Source organism: Sciurus carolinensis, chromosome 10, assembly GCF_902686445.1.
Source record: "Sciurus carolinensis chromosome 10, mSciCar1.2, whole genome shotgun sequence".
Lineage (NCBI taxonomy): Eukaryota > Metazoa > Chordata > Mammalia > Rodentia > Sciuridae > Sciurus > Sciurus carolinensis.
This window is the reverse complement of record NC_062222.1, coordinates 32,310,721-32,330,763: the sequence shown is the minus strand read 5'-3', so window position 1 is coordinate 32,330,763 and position 20,043 is coordinate 32,310,721. Positions and strand designations below refer to the sequence as shown.

At 35.3% G+C, this 20,043-nt stretch overlaps 1 protein-coding gene across 1 annotated transcript in view; it reads right to left on the bottom strand.

Annotated features, from left to right (window-relative positions):
* Positions 1-937: 937 nt before the first annotated feature.
* Positions 938-20,043, bottom strand: part of Glrb (glycine receptor beta) — a 93,611-nt gene continuing 74,505 nt past the window's right edge. The window contains exons 9-10 of the mRNA XM_047567552.1: positions 19,587-19,879; positions 938-5,379 (exon numbers count right to left, since the gene is read on the bottom strand). Coding sequence (XP_047423508.1) covers positions 5,083-5,379; positions 19,587-19,879 — 590 coding nt within the window. The 3' untranslated portion in view covers positions 938-5,082. The remainder of the gene's footprint in view (positions 5,380-19,586; positions 19,880-20,043) is intronic.

Below are 20,043 nucleotides of genomic sequence, written 5' to 3'. Positions count from 1 at the left end.
AACTGTTTTACCAAAAATATACTAGAACAAAATTCACAAGTTTTTCATTATTTTCCTGGTTAAGAACATAATAAAATAATGCATATTTACATTTATATATAATGTAAACATATAGAAAATACAAAAATATATTAAGGTATAAAATAACAAGTTTGCATAACAAGTATACATATACAAAATAACAAATTTAACATATATGTATACATACTGAGAGCATAAGCAAACTTGAATATAACATCATATTTTCTGTTAATATTAATCACATGAAAATCTGTAAGATATTCTTACTCTAGTGATATAGTTGATGAATGAAAGAACTTGGCCCTAACCCCTCAAAAGATTAAGACCAGTTTCATTAAAAAAATGGAAGTGAGTGAAGGCTAAATCATTAATATATTGCATATGTATATGCAATTAACTTGAGAACACAATTTGAGTAAACCTACTGTTCTGAAGTAAGGTAATATTATCCTACCATGAAAATATTCAGTAAAGGCTATAAAAAAATTTCAAACTACTTCTCATTTTAGACCTAGTAGTTTAAAATTTTAAATCCAACAATGTGTATACACTGAAATCTTCAGTAATGCAGATGATGATAAATTGAGTAGATTTTAGAGCAGTTTAATTTGAACATGGCACACATAACAGAAAATATTTTGACTTCATCATATGCTGGACTTGAAATCATTTGACTTAAAAACATTTAACATTGAATAAAATACATTTCACTTAAATGAGTATTTGAAGACTCTTAACATCTGAGACTGGTTCATTTAAAAGAAATAGTGAACTTCAAATTAAGTACTTACCTAAAAGGAAAGAGACCGGCTGAACTTAAATGTGATATAAAATGTTCAAATCAGTTTGGTTGGATTTTAGGATGTGAGCAGAATAGAGGTGTGAGAAATGGCTGCAGAGATAAGTTCAATAATTAATAGAGATAATCGTATAAAAATTTTATGAGAATTTTTTATTCAGTTCATTGGGCAGCAGAAGGCACTAAAAATATTTGATCAGAAAAATGCAGTAATCGCAGTTCTATTTTAAAGACACTAATGTCACCACAATTAAATGAAACACATAATGCTAGATTGCATCCTGAACAATAGCAAAAAAGTAATGGGACCTTTGGTAAATTCAAATTGAAAGTCTAGATTATAGCATTTAATCAATGTTCATTTCCTGATGTTGGTACATTGTACTACTCTGGTTATGAAAGATAATGTCATTGTATTTTAGGAAACACTCCTAATGTAGAGGTAAAAGGACTCCGTCTGCTACTTTATTTTGAAAGTTTCAGAAAAAATAGTTTGAGGCACACATAGAAGAGAGAAAAATAAAGCAAGTGTGAGAAAATATTAACACTGGGAAATTTGGACAAAGGGTACATAGAATTATCTGTAACATTTTTTTCAGTAATTTTGAATGTCCAAAATGGTATAAAAAGTTTTTTAAAAAGAAAACCAACAGAGTAACAACATAATATGGGGTAAGAACTAAAATCAGAGATTGGGCAGATCATGGGTTACATTAGCATCTGTTTGGAGAGAAATTTAAGAGAACCTTAAATTTTTTATCTTTCAATTCAGTACTCCATTTCTGACGTCTGCGTCATGCAAATATTCATATCCATGCACACAGATACTTATTGTGATACTGCTGTTTTTTTATTAGGAAAAAACAAACAAACTAAGTTTCCACTTTAAAAAGAAATGAAATTCAGGTCCATTCATCCTACAGAATAAAAGGAGACAGAAGTTAGGTTTATGAATGTCATCTATGTCCCCACCTGGAAAGAACTCCAATACACATGAAATAAAAACAACAACAAAGAAATTGCAAAACAATACATACAATGTAAAATCTCATTTATGTTATATCCCATTATTTAAAATTATCTTTTATATTTAAAAATTAGATAGTGGATAAAATACTCAGGATAAGATCTGGGATGGTTGCAAATCAAGGTGAACCCTAGGGAAGAGAAAGACAAGCTTACAGAAAGAAAGTGATAATAGCAACTGACTCTGAATATAAGTGTGTGTTTGTTTGTTTTTGTACAGCAAATTGAACCCCAGAGGGGTTTAACCACTGAACCTCCTGCCCAGTCCTTTTTTTAAAAAAATGTTTTATTTTGAGACATGGTCTGGTTAAGTTTCTCAAGGCCTCACTAAATTGCTGAGACTGGCTTTGAACTTGCAATTCTCCTATCTCAGCCTCCTGAGATGCTGGGATTACAGGCATGCACCACTGCGCTTGGCCATGTGTTTTAAAATACATAAACATGTTAATGCATCATTTGTGCAATTCACAAATAAAATAATCACAAATTTAGTTCAAAATTAAGTCAAGTTATAGTGGAGTGAGACTGTCAACTGCTGATAGAGTCTGATTAAGTAGAGTGGGAAGATTAGGATAGTGTCATCAGGAATGGGTAGGAGGTAGAAAGTGTAGGGTGGAGAATGTTAGTCAGCTGTCACTGTGACAAATATCACAGATAAATCAACTTAAAAGGAGGAAAACTATATTTTGACTCAGAGTTTTTTGTTTGTGGTTGGGTGGTCACATTGCTTCTGGGCCTGTGGCACGGCAGAACATCATGGTGTGGAGAATGTGGTAGAGCAAAGATGTTAACCACATAGATTCTGGGAAGCAAAGAGAAAAAGAAGAGAGTCTGAGGTCCCAGTATCCCCTTTCAGTTATGCCCCTGATGACCTAATCTTCTTCCACTAGGGCCCACTTTATTAAGGTTCCCCTACTTTCCAATAGTGCCACAGGCTGGCTACCACTCCTTAAATACATGGCCTTTGGAAGAAATTTCCAAATTAATTTCCAAACCATAAGAGAGAATATTAGGACTGGGGACTTGAAAGAATATACAGTGTGATAAAGGAAGGGAAACTCTATGCCTTAAACAGAAATGGAAAATAAAAGGACCTACTGATTTATGAGGACATGATAATTTTTATTTTGAAGACACTTGATTTGAGGTACAGAAGATCCCACGAATTTAGAAATATATACTATAGAATGTACAGATGAGAACTGCCCTGGAGTTAAGTTACTAAACCTTAAAGAGAAGTATTACAAATCAACTTTTGATAACACTTCTCAGTTATGATCATTGTCTAATGTTCCATTTGAAGTCATATATACACACTTAATCCTGGGATAGCTATTTATATGTAATTTGGTATTACAATTGATCTTAAAGAGGGAACAATATTATATTACAAAGAAGAAATTCATTCACATTATTTTCAACAAATATATTTCTATATGAGATCCATCTTCAATATGGTACATCATACACTTAAAACTTTAGATCAAACTCCCCCATAAGAACGTAATTTGTAAAAATAAGTAAGACATAAGCAAATATAAGTTTTGCAAATACAATTTTAAATGATTTAAATCCTATTCAAGATCCCGTTTTTCCTACCACAGTTCCATTAAAGTGCTACTGCTTTGGGCCTCGGTAGGATACTGAAGTCCATCCATAGGGTTACTTGAGGCATTTTAAAATTATTCAGATGGGTACACTTTTGCAACTAGGGGGTGCTGAAGGACTAAAGAAGATTAAATTATATCCCATTAAAAAATTCAAGATCAGCAATGATCTTTTCAAAATTATATCCTCAATGAACTGAATAGCACTGAATTACAGATGGTGATTTGCATGAGCCATAATTATATTGAATTGGTCATAGGAAAGTTCAGCTGGAACAAAATCCTCCAAATAATATAAGTGTATTCCTTTGGTCTTATGTTTATGTTATGTGAATTACTGATAGTTCTAATTTCAGCTGTGGCAGAAATAAAAAGGTGCATTGGATGTGATATTAGAAAATGGGGGGGGTCTCATAAAAGGAGACTTAGTGCTTATTTTCAGGTTGGAACAAGATCAAAGTAAGTAAAACTCGGTTGTCTAGACTTTTGGCAAGAGAGAAAATACAAGTAGAAATGAAGTCTAACATAAACAAAGATATCATTTACATAATCTTTAAGGGTTTTGTAACATACTCCCAAATATTCAAATACATAAAACATAAAATAATTCAGAAAACATTTTTAATTTTACTTAAAATACGTAAGCATTTTAATAAAATAAAGAAGTTAAAAATCCTTTCATGATTATGGATTTTTTTTTTTCCAATTCAAGTTACTTCTAGTAATAGGGTACTTGTTTCCCCTTGGTTTCCTAAAAATGATGTGAAATCATATATCTGTCACTCCTCTCTGATTTAAAATATGTATAACTCTTTTTAAGGCACAATGCTTTTGTGTACTCTATCAACAAAAGAAATTCATGAAAATCTACTTGGGTTTTAAACTGGTTTAAATAAATTTTATGCTAAATATTTAATTGATGCATGTATCCTTTATGTATTTTTATTTACCAGAACTCAGAATTCAGTATGCATTTATATAAGTGTGGATTTCCCTTTATTTAAAAATGCTTACTGTGTTTTGTTATCTGGCAATTTGACAACACAGGCACACCTTAAAATGAGCTGATTTTACAAATTAATAGCTTTTGGAACTTTATTTCTCCACAGAGCCTGCATAATTATAACTGATATATTTCTACTTACAAAATTTAAACAATATGTAACACTACTTGGCTTAATCTGTGATAGTACCATCTAAAATTATACAAGAATAAGATGGTTTTCTTTGAAAGTTACAAGGAAGGAAATTGGGAATACTACATACATTAGAATAGTGACCATAACAGGAATCAGCGTGCACATCATTTTATTACCAGAAATATCTGAAGTATTTGCAGTTTACACTAACTGAAGAAAAATGTTTGGATTTATATTATGCAGTATGCTTATCCTTCATTTATTCCTAAAGCAATATGCTTGCTATACATATATACATCTTTATTAGAGCACAGACATTATAGGATCATGCTGCCATTCAAAAGTAAGGTGCCACATTTTATTATGATCAAATGGCATCCAAAATGCAATATATTGCTATGAAAATGCAAAAGTTTTCACATATCAGCAGGTATGAATTGGGTTTGTCACAATGAAATGGGATTTTACTTGATAGAAATGAAATAATTTATCATAAATATATAGACCAATATATAACATTGAAGAACAAGAAGCAGAAAGGAAATAGTGCTCTTGCATATAGGTCAATTCGCTTTGCTGCTGTTGGAATAACAGGTTTGGCAGGGGGAGGCTTCTTATTGTTCTTTGCCTGAGATTTCCCAAGTCCATTGTTGACTTCAATGGGTTTTCCATAGCAGTCATAATTGGATAATTCAAAATCTCTTGGTAAGCTTCCAACAATGCTGAAGTCATTAGATCTCAGGTCAGACTTTGAAGTACAAACCTTTTTGCATCTGGTCTCACCAACCTGAGGATAAAAATTAAGGACAAAATGTATTCAGATGGTACATCTAAAACTTTCTACTTATAAAACACATCTCTTCAAAAGGACATTTATAAAAATTGCTAGTTTCCACAAGAAGGTGTTTATTTTCACCACAAAGGACCAACAGAGATAATAAACAAATGATTAAACTATCAGATTGTGTTAACATTTAGGGCTTTGAAACGTTGCCTAAATAACAAAACCGTATCATGTGATAAAAGTTTGATTGGTTATTTTACACTAAGAAATAAAAGCAAAAATCAACATTGATTTTAGGCTTGTGAGAGTTTTCTCAGCTTGAAGACCAAGAAATAAAATTCATCGTTGGCCCAAGATATAACCATGATACAGATAATATTACTATAATGTATGGGTGACAGAAATCTAGTTCTAATCATTAATTTCCCTACTGTTCCTATTTCCAAATAGCGTTTTTATAAATAACAAGCATTTATCCCTTCGATGAGACAGACTGAAACTCTAAACCACATGTACAAATAAAAACCCAAAGAATCACAATTACAAAGCAAAGACTTGCTAGTGGGGAATATTCACAACTTGTTTGTTAAAGTTGTATGAAATCACGAGACAGAAAATACAAAGAAATTATATAAATTCACCCAGATGATACAGTACAGAGATAATTCAATTAATAATTTTAAATTATTAATTTAAAATCAATTCCTTATAAAACTAATTCTTTCTCACTGAACTCTGTCTAGCAATTAGAAATATGCTTAGAAAAATTAAAGGTATAGTTTAACCCCCAATGCACTATAATAGCACAAAAGGCCATGGAGAGGTCACCTAATGTCTCAATTGCTTAATTTTTTTTCTCTGTTCTTACAACTGAGTTTTGTGATTTGCCTTTGGAATCTTCATTATTGACATTTAGCAACTTCTTCTTACTGAGAAAGGAACTCATCTTATTGTCTAATGATTTCTGTTATAGTGACTCTAGATTTTGCATTCTTAGTATAATTAATATATTGAAACATTCTGTATATTCCATTTACCTTTACTAGATTATGGCTGGGTTAAAATATATATGCCTAATATAATAAATAAAACAAAACAAATTTTATTCATCAGTATTAATTTAGGTATAAGAAAACTATCTTTTATTTGAACAAATACTAAAATACATTTCCTTAGCAAGTGCCAGATGGCAGTGTTCAGAGACAGACAGCAAAAAATAATTCAGACATGCTGACTAAAAAAAAAAGCAAGTTCATAAGAACTTATGCCTCTTATTAAACAGTAACACTGTACTCATTAATTGTCCTTGGATATGCTAAGTACTCTGAGTTGACTTTTATGTTTATATGATCATTGTATGTATGACCAAAGCATCATATTGTACCACATAAATATGTACAAATATTATATATCAATAAAATAGTCAAAATAAAAAAACAAATGCTCAAATTACAAAATAGTGCTCATTTTTTAAAAGCACATACACATGTATTTATATGCACTCCTATCATTATACATTTAGTTTATTTTTAATTTTTTCCAATTATGAACATTTATTATATTATTTTTTAAGTTAGTAAACAAGTGTCAGCTTCATTATTAAATACTTTATATCACATCTATATATTGGATAAGAATGTATTGAAAGATGTTTATATGAATAAAATTGTAGAAGCATGTACAAAATATGTTGATAAGCAGGAATGACAATTAGGGAGTTAAAATTTCACCTTTGGAACTTCAAATACTTTCAGAAAAAAAAAAAAGATGTGAATCACCAATACATTGAAATACTTGGAGATTCTGTGAATCTCATTCTTACTTTCTCCCTTTAGAATTCTGGATATCAAAGGCTTTAGTTGCACTAACTCTGCTGCAGAATCCAGTTTGCAAAACTAAGGAGTACTTCAGCTTCTGCACTAGACTTCAAAAGCATAATTCCTTATCACTTAATTTTTACTTCTGCACAAACAAGAACAATTGGATTTAGTGTAAAAATGTACTTACTATTACTCAGATTTTTTTAATTTTTTTTTAATTTTTTTTTTTATTGTAAACAAATGGGATACATGTTGTTTCTCTGTCTGTACATGGCGTAAAGGCATACCATTTGTGTAATCATAAATTTACATAGGGTAATGTTGTTTGATTCATTCTGCCATTTTTTCCCTTCCCCCCCTCCCCTCCCACCCTTCCCCTCCATCTATACAGTCCTTCCTTCCTCCATTCCTGCCCCCCTCCCTAAACCCAACTCCAACCCCAACACTAACGCTTCCCACCCCCCATTATGTGTCATCATCCACTTATGAGCGATATCATTCTTCCTTTGGTTTTTTGAGATTGGCTTATCTCACTTAGCATGATATTCTCCAGTTTCATCCATTTGCCTGCAAATGCCATAATTTTATCGTTCTTTATGGCTGAGTAATATTCCATTGTATATATATATACCACATGTTCTTTATCCATTCATCAATTGAAGGACATCTAGGTTGGTTCCACAATCTGGCTATTGTGAACTGAGCAGCTATGAACATTGATGTGGCTGTATCTCTGTAATATGCTGATTTTAAGTCCTTTGGGTATAGGCCAAGGAGTGGGACAGCTGGGTCAAATGGTATTTCCATTCCAAGTTTTCTAAGGAATCTCCACATGGCTTTCCAGAGTGGCTGCACTAATTTGCAGCCCCACCAACAATGTAAGAGTGTACCTTTCTCCCCACATCCTCGCCAACACCTGTTGTTGCTTGTATTCTTGATAATTGCCATTCTAATTGGGGTGAGATGGAATCTTAGGGTGGTTTTGATTTGCATTTCTCTTATTACTAGAGATGTTGAACATTTTTCCATATGTTTGTTGATTGCTTGTATATCTTCTTCTGTGAAGTGTCTATTCATTTCTTTAGCCCATTTGTCAGTTGGATTATTTACATTCTTGGTGTAGAGTTTTTTGAGTTCTTTATAGATTCTGGAGATTAGCGCTCTATCTGAAGTATGATTGGCAAAGATTTTCTCCCACTCTGTAGGCTCTTTCTTTGCATTGCTGATAGTTTCCTTTGCTGAGAGAAAGCTTTTTAGTTTGAATCTATCCCAGTTATTAACTCTTGCTTTTATTTCTTGTGCTATGGGAGTCCTGTTGAGGAAGTCTGGTCCTAAGCCGACATGTTGAAGCTCTGGACCTACTTTTTCTTCTATAAGATGCAAGGTCTCTCGTCTGATTCCGAGATCCTTAATCCATTTTGAGTTTAGTTTCGTGCATGGTGAGAGATATGGGTTTAGTTTCATTCTGTTGCATATGGATTTCCAATTCTCCCAGCACCATTTGTTGAAGAGGCTATCTTTTCTCCATTGCATATTTTTGGCCCCTTTGTCTAGTATGAGAAAATTGTATTTATTTGGGTTTGTGTCCGTGTCATCTATTCTGTACCATTGATCCACCTTTCTATTTTGGTACCAATACCATGCCGTTTTTGTTACTATTGCTTTGTAGTAGAGTTGAAGATCTGGTATTGCGATACCCCCTGCTTCACTCTTTCTGCCAAGGATTGCTTTAGCTATTCTGGGTTTTTTATTCTTCCAGATGAATTTCATAATTGCTTGTTCTATTTCTGTAAGGTACATCATTGGGATTTTAATTGGAATTGCATTGAATCTGTATAGCACTTTTGGTAGTATGGCCATTTTGACAATATTAATTCTTCCTATCCAAGAACGTGGGAGATCTTTCCATCTTCTAAGGTTTTCTTGAATTTCTTTCTTTAGTGTTCTGTAGTTCTCATTGTAGAGGTCTTTCACCTCTTTTGTGAGATTGATTCCCAAATACTTTATTTTTTTCGAAGCTATTGTGAATGGGGTAGTTTTCCTAATTTCTCTTTCTGAAGATTCATCACTTATATATAAAAATGCCTTAGATTTATGTGCATTGATCTTATATCCCGCTACTTTACTGAATTCACTTATGAGATCTAAAAGTTTTCTGGTGGAATTTCCTGGTTCCTCTAAGTATACCATCATATCATCAGCAAATAGGGATAGTTTGAGTTCTTCTTTTCCTATTCATATCCCTTTAATTTCTTTGGTTTGTCTGATTGCTCTGGCTAGAGTTTCAAGGACGATATTGAATAGAAGTGGTGAAAGAGGGCATCCCTGCCTTGTTCCAGTTTTTAGAGGGAATGCTTTCAGTTTTTCACCATTTAGAATGATATTAGCCATGGGTTTAGCGTAGATGGCCTTTACAATGTTAAGGAATGTTCCCACTATCCCTATTTTTTCTAGTGTTTTGAGCATGAAGGGGTGCTGTATTTTATCAAATGCTTTTTCTGCATCTATCGAAATAATCATGTGATTCTTGACTTTAAGTCTATTGATATGGTGAATGACATTTATTGATTTCCTGATGTTGAACCAACCTTTCATCCCTGGGATAAAACCCACTTGATCATGGTGCACTATCTTTTTAATATGTTTTTGTATGCGATTTGCTAAAATTTTGTTGAGAATTTTTGCGTCGATGTTCATTAAGGATATTGGTCTGAAATTTTCTTTCCTCGATGTGTCTCTGTCTGGTTTAGGAATCAGGGTAATATTGGCTTCATAGAATGAGTTTGGGAGAGTTCCCTCCTCTTCTATTTTCTGGAATACTTTGAGAAGTATTGGAATGAGCTCTTCTTTAAAAGTTTTGTAGAACTCGGCTGAGAACCCATCTGGACCTGGACTTTTCTTGTTGGAAGGCTTTTGATGACTTCTTCTATTTCATTACTTGAAATTGGTCTATTTAAATTGTGTATGTCCTCCTCGTTCAGTTTAGGCAATTCATATGTCTCTAGAAACCTGTTGATGTCTTCGAAATTTTCTATTTTGTTTGAGTATAGATTTTCAAAATAGCTTCTAGTTATGTTTTGTATTTCAGTCGTGTCTGTTGTGATATTTCCTTGTTCATTCCGAATTTTAGTGATTTGGGTTTTCTCTCGTCTTCTCTTTGTTAGTGTGGCTAAAGGTTTATCAATTTTGTTTATTTTTTCGAAGAACCAACTATTTATTTTGTCAATTTTTGTATTGTTTCTTTCATTTCAATTTCGTTGATTTCAGCTCTCAGTTTAACTATTTCCTGTCTTCTACTACTTTTGGTGTTGGTCTGTTCTTTTTCTAGGGCTTTGAGCTGTAGTGTTAGGTTTATTTTTGAGTTTTACTTCTTTTATTAAATGCGCTCCATGAAATAAATCTTCCTCTAAGTACCGCTTTCATAGTGTCCCAGAGATTTTGATATGATGTTTCTTTGTTCTCGTTTACCTCTAAGAATTTTTTAATTTCCTTCCTAATATCTTCTGTTATCCATTCATCATATAGTAGCATATTGTTTAATCTCCAGGTGTTGGAGTAGTTTCTGTTTTTTACTCTTTCATTAATTTGTAACTTCAATCCATTATGATCTGATAGAATACAAGGTAGTGCTCTATCTTCTTGTATTTGCTGACATTAGCTTTGTGGCATAATATATGGTCTATTTTAGAGAAGGATCCATGTGCTGCTGAGAAGAAAGTGTATTCACTCTTGGTTGGATGGTATATTCTATAAATGTCTGTTAAGTCTAAATTATTGATTGTGTTATTGAGATCTATGGTTTCTTTGTTCAATTTTTGTTTGGAAGATCTGTCCAGTGGTGAAAGAGGCGTGTTAAAATCACCTAGTATTATTGTGTTATGGTCTATTTGGTTTCTAAAATTGAGAAGGATTTGTTTAACATACATGGATGAGCCACTGTTTGCGGCATAGATGTTTATGATTGTTATATCTTGCTGATTTATGCTTCCCTTAAGCAGTATGAAATGTCCTTCTTTATCCCTTCTAACTAACATTGGCTTGAAGTCCACATTATCTGAAATGAGGATGGATACTCCAGCTTTTTGCTGAGCCCATGTGCATGGTATGTTTTTCCCCATCCTTTCACCTTTAGTCTATGGGTATCTCTTTCTATGAGGTGAGTCTCTTGCAGGCAACATATTGTTGGATCTTTCTTTTTAATCCAATCTGCCAGTCTATGTCTTTTGATTGATGAATTCAGGCCATTAACATTCAGGGTTATTATTGAGATATGATTTGTATTCCCAGTCATTTGGTTCATATTTAAAATTTTTGACACATCTTGATTCCTCCTTTATTTGACAATTCCTTTAGGATAATTCCTCCCTTTGCTGATTTGCTTCTTTGTTTTTTATCTCTTCCTCATGAAATATTTTGCTGAGAATGTTCTGTAATGCTGGCTTTCTTTTTGTAAATTCTTTTAGCTTTTGTTTATCATGGAATGATCTTATTTCATTGTCAAATTTGAAGGTAAGTTTTGCTGGGTATAAGATTCTTGGTTGGCATCCATTTTCTTTCAGAGCTTGAAAAATGTTGTTCCAGGCCCTTCTAGCTTTTAGGGTCTGGATTGAAAAATCTGCTGATATCCGTATTGGTTTCCCCCTGAATGTAATTTGGTTCTTTTCTCTCACAGCCTTTAAAATTCTGTCTTTATTTTGTATGTTAGGTATTTTCATTATAATGTGCCTTGGTGTGGGTCTGTTGTAATTTTGTGTATTTGGAGTCCTATAAGCCTCTTGAACTTGATTTTCCATTTCATTCTTCAGATTTGGGAAATTTTCTGATATTATTTCATTGAATAGATTGTTCATTCCTTTGGTTTGTTTCTCTAAGCCTTCCTCAATCCCAATAATTCTCAAATTTGGCCTTTTCATGATATCCCATAGTTCTTGGAGATTCTGTTCATGATTTCTCACCATCTTCTCTGTTTGTTCAACTTTGTTTTCGAGGTTAAATATTTTGTCTTCAATATCTGAAGTTCTGTCTTCCAGCTGTTCTATCCTATTGGTTATGCTTTCTATGGAGTTCTTAATTTGGTTTATTGTTTCCTTCATTTCAAGGATTTCTGTTTGGTTTTTTTTCAATATCTCTAACTCTTTATTGAAATGATCTTTTGCTTCCTGAATTTGCTCTGTTAACTGTCGATTGGTGCGATCATTCAATGCTTGCATTTGCTCTTTCACCTCATCGTTTGCTTCCCTAACCATTTTAATTATGTACATTCTGAACTCCCTTTCTGTCATTTCTTCTGCCATGCTGTCGTTGGATTTTATTGATGTAACATCTAGATTTGTTTGGGGCATTTTCTTCCCTTGTTTTCTCATATTGTTCAGGAATCAGTGGGTCATTAAGCTATTGCAGATTTCCTCTATCAACTTATAATGTCCCTGAAGATTGCTAGTATATCCCCTCTTATCCTTCAGTAGCCTGAAGTCTTGGAGGAGGTTGATAATGCAGAGCTCCACGAAGAAGCTGCCTCTCTAGGTGTGGTAACCCTCAGGTGGCGTATATTCCCTGCTAGTGGGCAGAGGTGCCTCCACTTGTTGACCAATGGTCATCCAATGGGGAAATAGACCGCAGGCTGAGGCAAGGCCTGTTTGTGCCTATGTCTCTGGCTTTACCGTCCCTGTGGGAAAACCTCCCCCGGCCGGGAAGAGTCACTCTGTGGGGACGTCTCGCTGTTCAGTTGCCCTCCTAGAGGTTCCCCTCAATCTACAACTACCACCTGGGCTGGGCTGTCTTCCTCTGCAACGATCCCAGGGCCCGGACCTACATCCTGGGCCTGGGAGCCTCACCCTTCGCAGGCGAGTCTCCTTAGGCTGCCTCTCCCAGAGAATCTGCCCGCAGTCCTGGAAACTTCACTCCGCCCCTAGGCGTGTCTCTGTGCGGTTCTTCCAGCAAGAAGCCACCTAGTTCCTGGGACCCTGCTCTGCACCAATGGCCTGGCTATGCAGCCCCTCCCCTGAGCCACCACCTGGAGCCCCGTACAATAGCTCCGAGACCCAGAGACCCGCCACACACCTCCTCCTCCGGACAGCGGCCTGGTTTCCGACGCAGTCACTAGGAGTCCAAGCAACTCACTTCGGGTCTCCTCCTCCCGCCAACCACCCGTAGCCCTAGGCAGTCACTCCAAGTCCAAGTGACCCGCCCTGTTCCTCCTCCTCCTCCTTGGGGTAGCCCCCCGGGTGTTCAGGAGCGGTGGCTCTGAGACCAGGTGACTCACCACGCTCCTCCTCCAGGCAGGCCACCGGTGTTCAGGAGCGGTCGCTTTTACCAATCAACTCACCACTCGCCTCCTCCTCTGGCAACCGCCTGTGGTTCTGATGCAGTCACTCCCAGACTAAGCGTCCCACCACTCTCCTCCTCCAGGCAGGCCACCAGTGTTCTGGAGCAGCTGCTCCGAGTTCAAACAGCTCGTCACGCAGCTCCTCCTCCGGCAACCGCCCACGGCTCTGATGCAGTCACTCCCAGGTCAAGCAACACGCCGCGCTCCTCCTCCTCCTCTGGGCAACCTCCCGGCACTCAGGAGCCCTCGCTCTGAGTTCAAACAGTTCACCATGCAGCTCCTCCTCTGGCAACCGCCCGTGGCTCTGATGCAGTCACTCCTAGACCAAGCGTCCCGCCGCGCTCCTCCTCTTCCTCCGGGCACTCCCCCCCACCCCGTGTTCAGAAGCGGTTGTTCTGGGTCCAAACAGCTCACCACGCAGCTCCTCCCCAGGCAGCCGCCCGGAGCCCCAGCGGCTGCTCGAGTCCAAGGGCTATGCTGAGCCGCCTCCTCTACGATGATCCCAGTTGTCCGTGTTTACCGCTCCAGCGGGGGGAGGGGCGTCTCGCCGAGCAACTCCACTTCACAAATTCCCTGCGTTCCAGGGCTACTGCCCCATCCGGGACGCCTCCCCAACAGGAGAGACTCACCCGGCAGCTTTGAGTTGGTCCCAAGTCTCTCACTATCTCCTCTTTTGAATCTTGCGTCCTGGAGCAGCGTGAAATGCAGCCGCCCTCTAGTCCGCCATCTTGGCCCCTCTCAGATTTTTTTAAAACAGTTTAAGATGTGATTTTGGTGCCTGTAAGTAGCTAAACATGTGACCAAATTTATATGACTGTGACCTATGTCACACATGAATATTTCAAATTTTCTAAATAATTTTTGTTTATATAACCATATTCAATTCTGCAGCATTTTAATAAATATGTTTCTTTTACTACACAGTTTATTATTTGGCAATAGAATGCTATGTTTAGTCAGAGAGATTACTTAAATATAATAGACATGAAACTAAAGAATAACTTCTTCAAGGCTAAAATAATGTACAAAAGCAGTCTAAAAAGCTTCAAGTTGGTTATATTAAGATTTTACCATTTTAATTCATTGAAACCATGCTCAGAGATATACTGGAGAATTCTTATATTCAAAATGAGTGGAGTGCTCTTTTGTGCATGCGTGTGTATGTGCACACACCAGTGAAAAAAAATTAATGATGTGATACAACTGAATAAGAAGTAAGATTAGTTTCCCAACTAGGAAAGGTCTTTGAGGTTTTAAATAAGTCATGATTCATTAACTAGTTGTCTGATCTCTTGTTCCATTCACTGGAGAATTCACACACACAAAAAGTACTTCCTTTTTTAGTTGATAATATTTAGATTTTAGTAGCATATCAAATATATACATGAAAGTACAAAAGAGCTTGTAATATGAATACCATTTTCAACAGTTATCATAAGCAAAGGAAAGAAATAAACTGTTTAAATAATAACCCACTTAACACACAAGCCTAAAAATAAGTGTGGCTGTGCTAATCTACAATTTATAATTTTTCAATTGTTCCTTATTATGAATACGTGTCTTATTTACTTTCATCATACAAATTTATGTCACTTCTGAAAATTACTGGCAACAAAATTACCGGTAACAAAACAACAAAGAAGTTGTCAATAATAAAAAAAATTAAAAAGAATCACGCATATAAAACATTCCTAATTCTTCAAACTTTAGCCTCTAAAACTTTTTCTGTGGTCCTTTTAAGTTTCAATTGACATGCATTTAAAGGCAAATAATCTAGTGATCTGAACACTTAGTCATGATTTCATGGTGATAAGGTTTCTACTACAGAAGATAAAATATGTTCAGGGGAAATAATCTGTATCTATCAAGCTGTAATCAATCCTTATTCAAAACCAAATATCATTATCATAATAATGATACTATCTCACTCATGGACAAACAACAGCTTTTATTAGTTAATTTACTCAAAACTATGAGCATGGGTATTATTTGAATTTTATTCATAAAAGACTCAGAAAAGGTGCTGGGGACAGGAGATCCTCAACTGCTTTTGTTGAATAAAAAGAGAAATGTGAGTGAACTATCAAATTAGTGACCCAAATATTGAAATGGTTGAGAAAGTATCAGTGTTAAGATTATAAAAAAATCAAGACAATTATGTACATATAATGATAAATTTTTTTGTATGCAGGTCACAAATTTCATACTAGAAATCAGACTAATATTGTTTATCTTTTCTACTTTTAAAAGTCAATCTTTTCTTGAGAAAGTACAATATTATTTTGAAAATAAGCTACCAAAAGCTTTCTATGGTCCAAATTTCATTATACTTCCATTAATTACTATTGTTATTCCACATAAAAATAAATGACATAGCACCTGATTGAAATCACTTGGCAAAAGTCTGTGTTTAGAAAAGTAAAATACTGAAACAAATGAAGTTTGAATCCAAAACCATAATTATATTTTTCATAGGAAAACCACTGGCATGAAAGAAAATATAAAAATAGAACTTAAAAATTGTTTCCATTATTATACTTTCTTTCATGCATCTAATATGTAACAATCTTATGAATTAATCAAGTTACAGATTTGATATAGATCTGATGTGTACATTAATGTTTATTTATTTTTAGACTTGTTATTTTGAAGCCTGTCTCAAAATAAAAATATTACCTGGGTATAACATTTATTTTGGAAAGTTTATTTTCTCTGATAGAGATGAAGAATGATTTACATTTATTTCCAGAAATTAAAATTTCTGGTCAATTCTTACACTCTGTAAGCATCTCTCTATGATTTTTATAGCAAAAAGTCATAGCAATTTCAGAATCCAGAGAAGCTGTGTTTCTATTAGAAGTTAAAAACATAATTAAAATATAGAAGTTCTTAAATGTGTTGAACTATTATTCACTGGGTTATTATTCTAATGCTTGAAAGATAAATTTAATATAACATAACTGAGTCTTATATTTCAGGGATTCTCTTATCCTTCATATTCATGTTCATAAATAACCTTAATATGCTCTACAATGCTCTAAAAAGTTGATTCTAATTAGTCTCCTTCCATCAATATTCTACTTGACAGAATACATTAAGATGTCAAGGTCGTCCATACATGGTACTCTGTTACTAATTTCTGTGGTTATTAAGACCCCATAACATACTAGGGGATGGAACTGATTGTGGCATTGCTGGGGGAAAAAAGCATCTGTTCTGTGGAATAGCCTTGCCTTCTTCTGCACTAGATCTCAGCCAGAACTCAAGGTAGAGGGATTGGTGGGATGGAAACTTGAGGAATTCTCTATATACTAGCAACAGGTCCCCTCTTCCTGTGCAGTATCCATAGAGACCATGTAGAAGATATGGTCTTCTACCTCCACCCAGCAGTAACAAGGTACTTCTTCTCTTTCATACTGTGGTGAGATCATCGTAGGGCAACCATGCAGTCAGAAAGGTACCCCTCTGCTGTGTTAGTAGAGACCACATGGGGAACTCCCCATTCTACTCACTAGCAACAAGCCCACTCTTACTGAGTGAGGAACCTGGACTTTTACTGGAAAGTAATGAGATGGTTCCCTTCCCTTTCCTGGAAGGACAGAGTTAGAAGAAGCCAGCCAAAATAGGTTTAAACAAGATTCAATATTTCATAATGTGAAAGTGTCCACTTTACAACTGAAAATCATTATTATACCAAGAACTGGAGAAAATCACAAACTGAATGGAAAAAATTCAGCAGATGTCAAATTCAGGATGTCAAACATGCAAAATCTGAGAAAGATATCAGCATACCCATGATAACTATGCTACAGTGAGCTATCACATTATGCTTAGAAAAAAAATGAAATAAATAGAATGCTTCAGTAAAGAAATACAAATTGTAAGCAAAAATCATGTATACATATACACATACCAAATGATAAATTTTTGTACTGAAAAATACAAAACTAAATCATAAAGCTCATGAATGGTATCAACAGGAAAATGGAGGGGCAGAGGAAAGAATCAGTGAACTGAGGTGTAACAGAAGAGATTATCCCATCTCAAAAATAACAGAAGAAAATAGTCTGGGGAAAATGAACAGAGGCCAAGGATGTAAAATTATAACAATGGATCTAAAATTTTTGTCTGTCAGAATCTGAAAGATAGGAGAAAGAGGACAAGTCTAAAAAAGTACTCAATGAAATAATAACAGGAAACTTTACACATTAGCAAGAGATTCAAATCTACATTTTCAACAGGCTGAACAAATCCCAAAGAAGATTAACCCAAAGAAAACCACAGAAACATAATTTAACTTGTGATCACCGAAGACCCCAAAAAATAAATAAATAAAATGAAATTCAAAGATGAGTGACACTTTTCCTATAGGGGAAAAATAATTAGAATGTTACATTTTCATGAAAAGCCATGAAGTCAGAAGGAAGTGGCACAATACCAGTAAAGTACCTAATAGAAATGAAGTGTCACATCACAGTCCCATTCCCAGAGAAAAAATCATCCAGGAATGAAGGAAAAACTAAGACTTTCTCAGATGAAAGAAAACAAGAGTTTTCACCAGTACAACAATCAAAAAAAAATGGATAAAGAAATTACTTAAATGAAAAGAAAACAGTAAAACATCACCTTGGAACATCAGAATGAAAGAAAAATTAGTAAGAATACACAATAAGCTTTACTGCTTCTGAATTTTATAAATCATATTTGACAAGGATATAAAAATTATAACAATGTATCAATAATTAATTAAATATAAATGATTTAAATAAACCAGTTAAAACAAAAGAGATTGACAAAGCAAAAACCATAAACCAACTACAAGTTGTATACCAGAAACTCACTTGAAATATAATGATATAGACATGCTGGATGTAAAACTGTGGGAAAAGAGATATTAAAGACATGCCTTTGTTAAAGCCATAATCACTTCATTTTAATGAAAATTTTATCCTTACTCTTCATGAAGAGTATTAGGAAATCAAAAAGTTATACAACCTGAAAAGCCTCCTCCAAAGTAGCAGCTAAAGATTTGTAGAGGGCCTGGACTTTAGGCTCAGAAAACGAGTATAATGGCTTAACAATAACAACAAAAAAGAAGCCATAGACAGCACCATAGTTCATTTGCTTTTCTATGTAAAAAATGTGTATGTAGCATACTTGTCTAGCATTTAAGGTAGGAGGAGTAGTGGTGTTCAGCAAACTTACAGAGTAGTTTGGGGTCTGAACATAAGCAGAGCAGACAAGATTTTTAAGATTGGAGGATAGTGTGAAGTTAGTCTGTTAGTGGAATGGTAATGGTCTCCTGGTTGACTAGTCTTCCCAACCAGAAGACATCAGGAAGGGGCACTGTGGAGTTGGGAGACAACTAACCTTAATCAAAGAAGTTGCCTGTTGTTCCAGGACTCATCATTACTTGAATCTATAGGAAATGCCTACCATTCTTATATTAATGCCATGAACAAGTGGTAAAGTAAGGTTAAGGAATGAAATCCCATCCAATTCTCTAGCCACTAATGATTGGGCTGCACAGATCCCTCACTATGGGCACAGCTTCCCTGTGGGCTAGACATTCAATATACAAATAACCTGCCTGATATAGTCTATAGGTATTTCTCTAACTCCATGGGGGACAGGTGGGTTATTTCAACGAGAGCATTGGATTCCCCGAGTCTCCTTACTGATGAAAGGTCAGTGTTGTCCTCTGTCCTTTCACCAAGGTCTATCAGATGAGAAACACAGGGAGCTTCATATTCTGGCAAGATCTCCCTGTTTAATTATAACCATGAAAACTAAGTTGTATCATTAAACTCAGTGGGAAAGTCCTCAGCATTTTCAATTAAGCCACTGACTTTTTATTTTCTTAAGTAGTATTTGACCTAAGTGTTTTGAATCTTATCTAAAAAGCATATTTTCCAAAATGTATGTTGGGCTCAATTCCTTTTCATCTATGAGAAAAAAGTAAGTGAATGTGAATTCTATCACATCTTCTCACACAGAGAACAGAATCTCTCCTGACACTGCAGAGAGGATGGGGCAATCATGTCAATGGATAATGTCATTCTTACCTGCAATGTGCTAATATGAACAGGAGTCCCTGTGCCATTCACAGTATTCTTTTTAGCTGCATTTCCACCTTTTCCATCTGCTTGCTCGGCCTTAGCAATTCTGGCTTTCTCAGCTTCAACTCTTTTGGGGTTGTTCAACATCACCTGGACAACCGCATACTCCACCAGCGAAGCAAACCCAAAGAGGAGACAGGCAATGAGCCAAACATCAAGGGCCTTCACGTAGGATACTTTGGGAAGCTCAGCAGCAAGGGTGGTGCACTCAGAGGCCAAGCTCAGGACAGAGAAGATGCCTACAGAAACACACACAGAAATTGAAAGTTGCCTGTATCCCTAAAATAAATGATCTGCAGCCATTGATGATTTACTAAATTCCTTTCCTGTAACTTTCAATGAACCATAAACAACTCATTAGGTCCTTTGACATCTTGAAGACTAGAAGAAATAATGGGTGGAT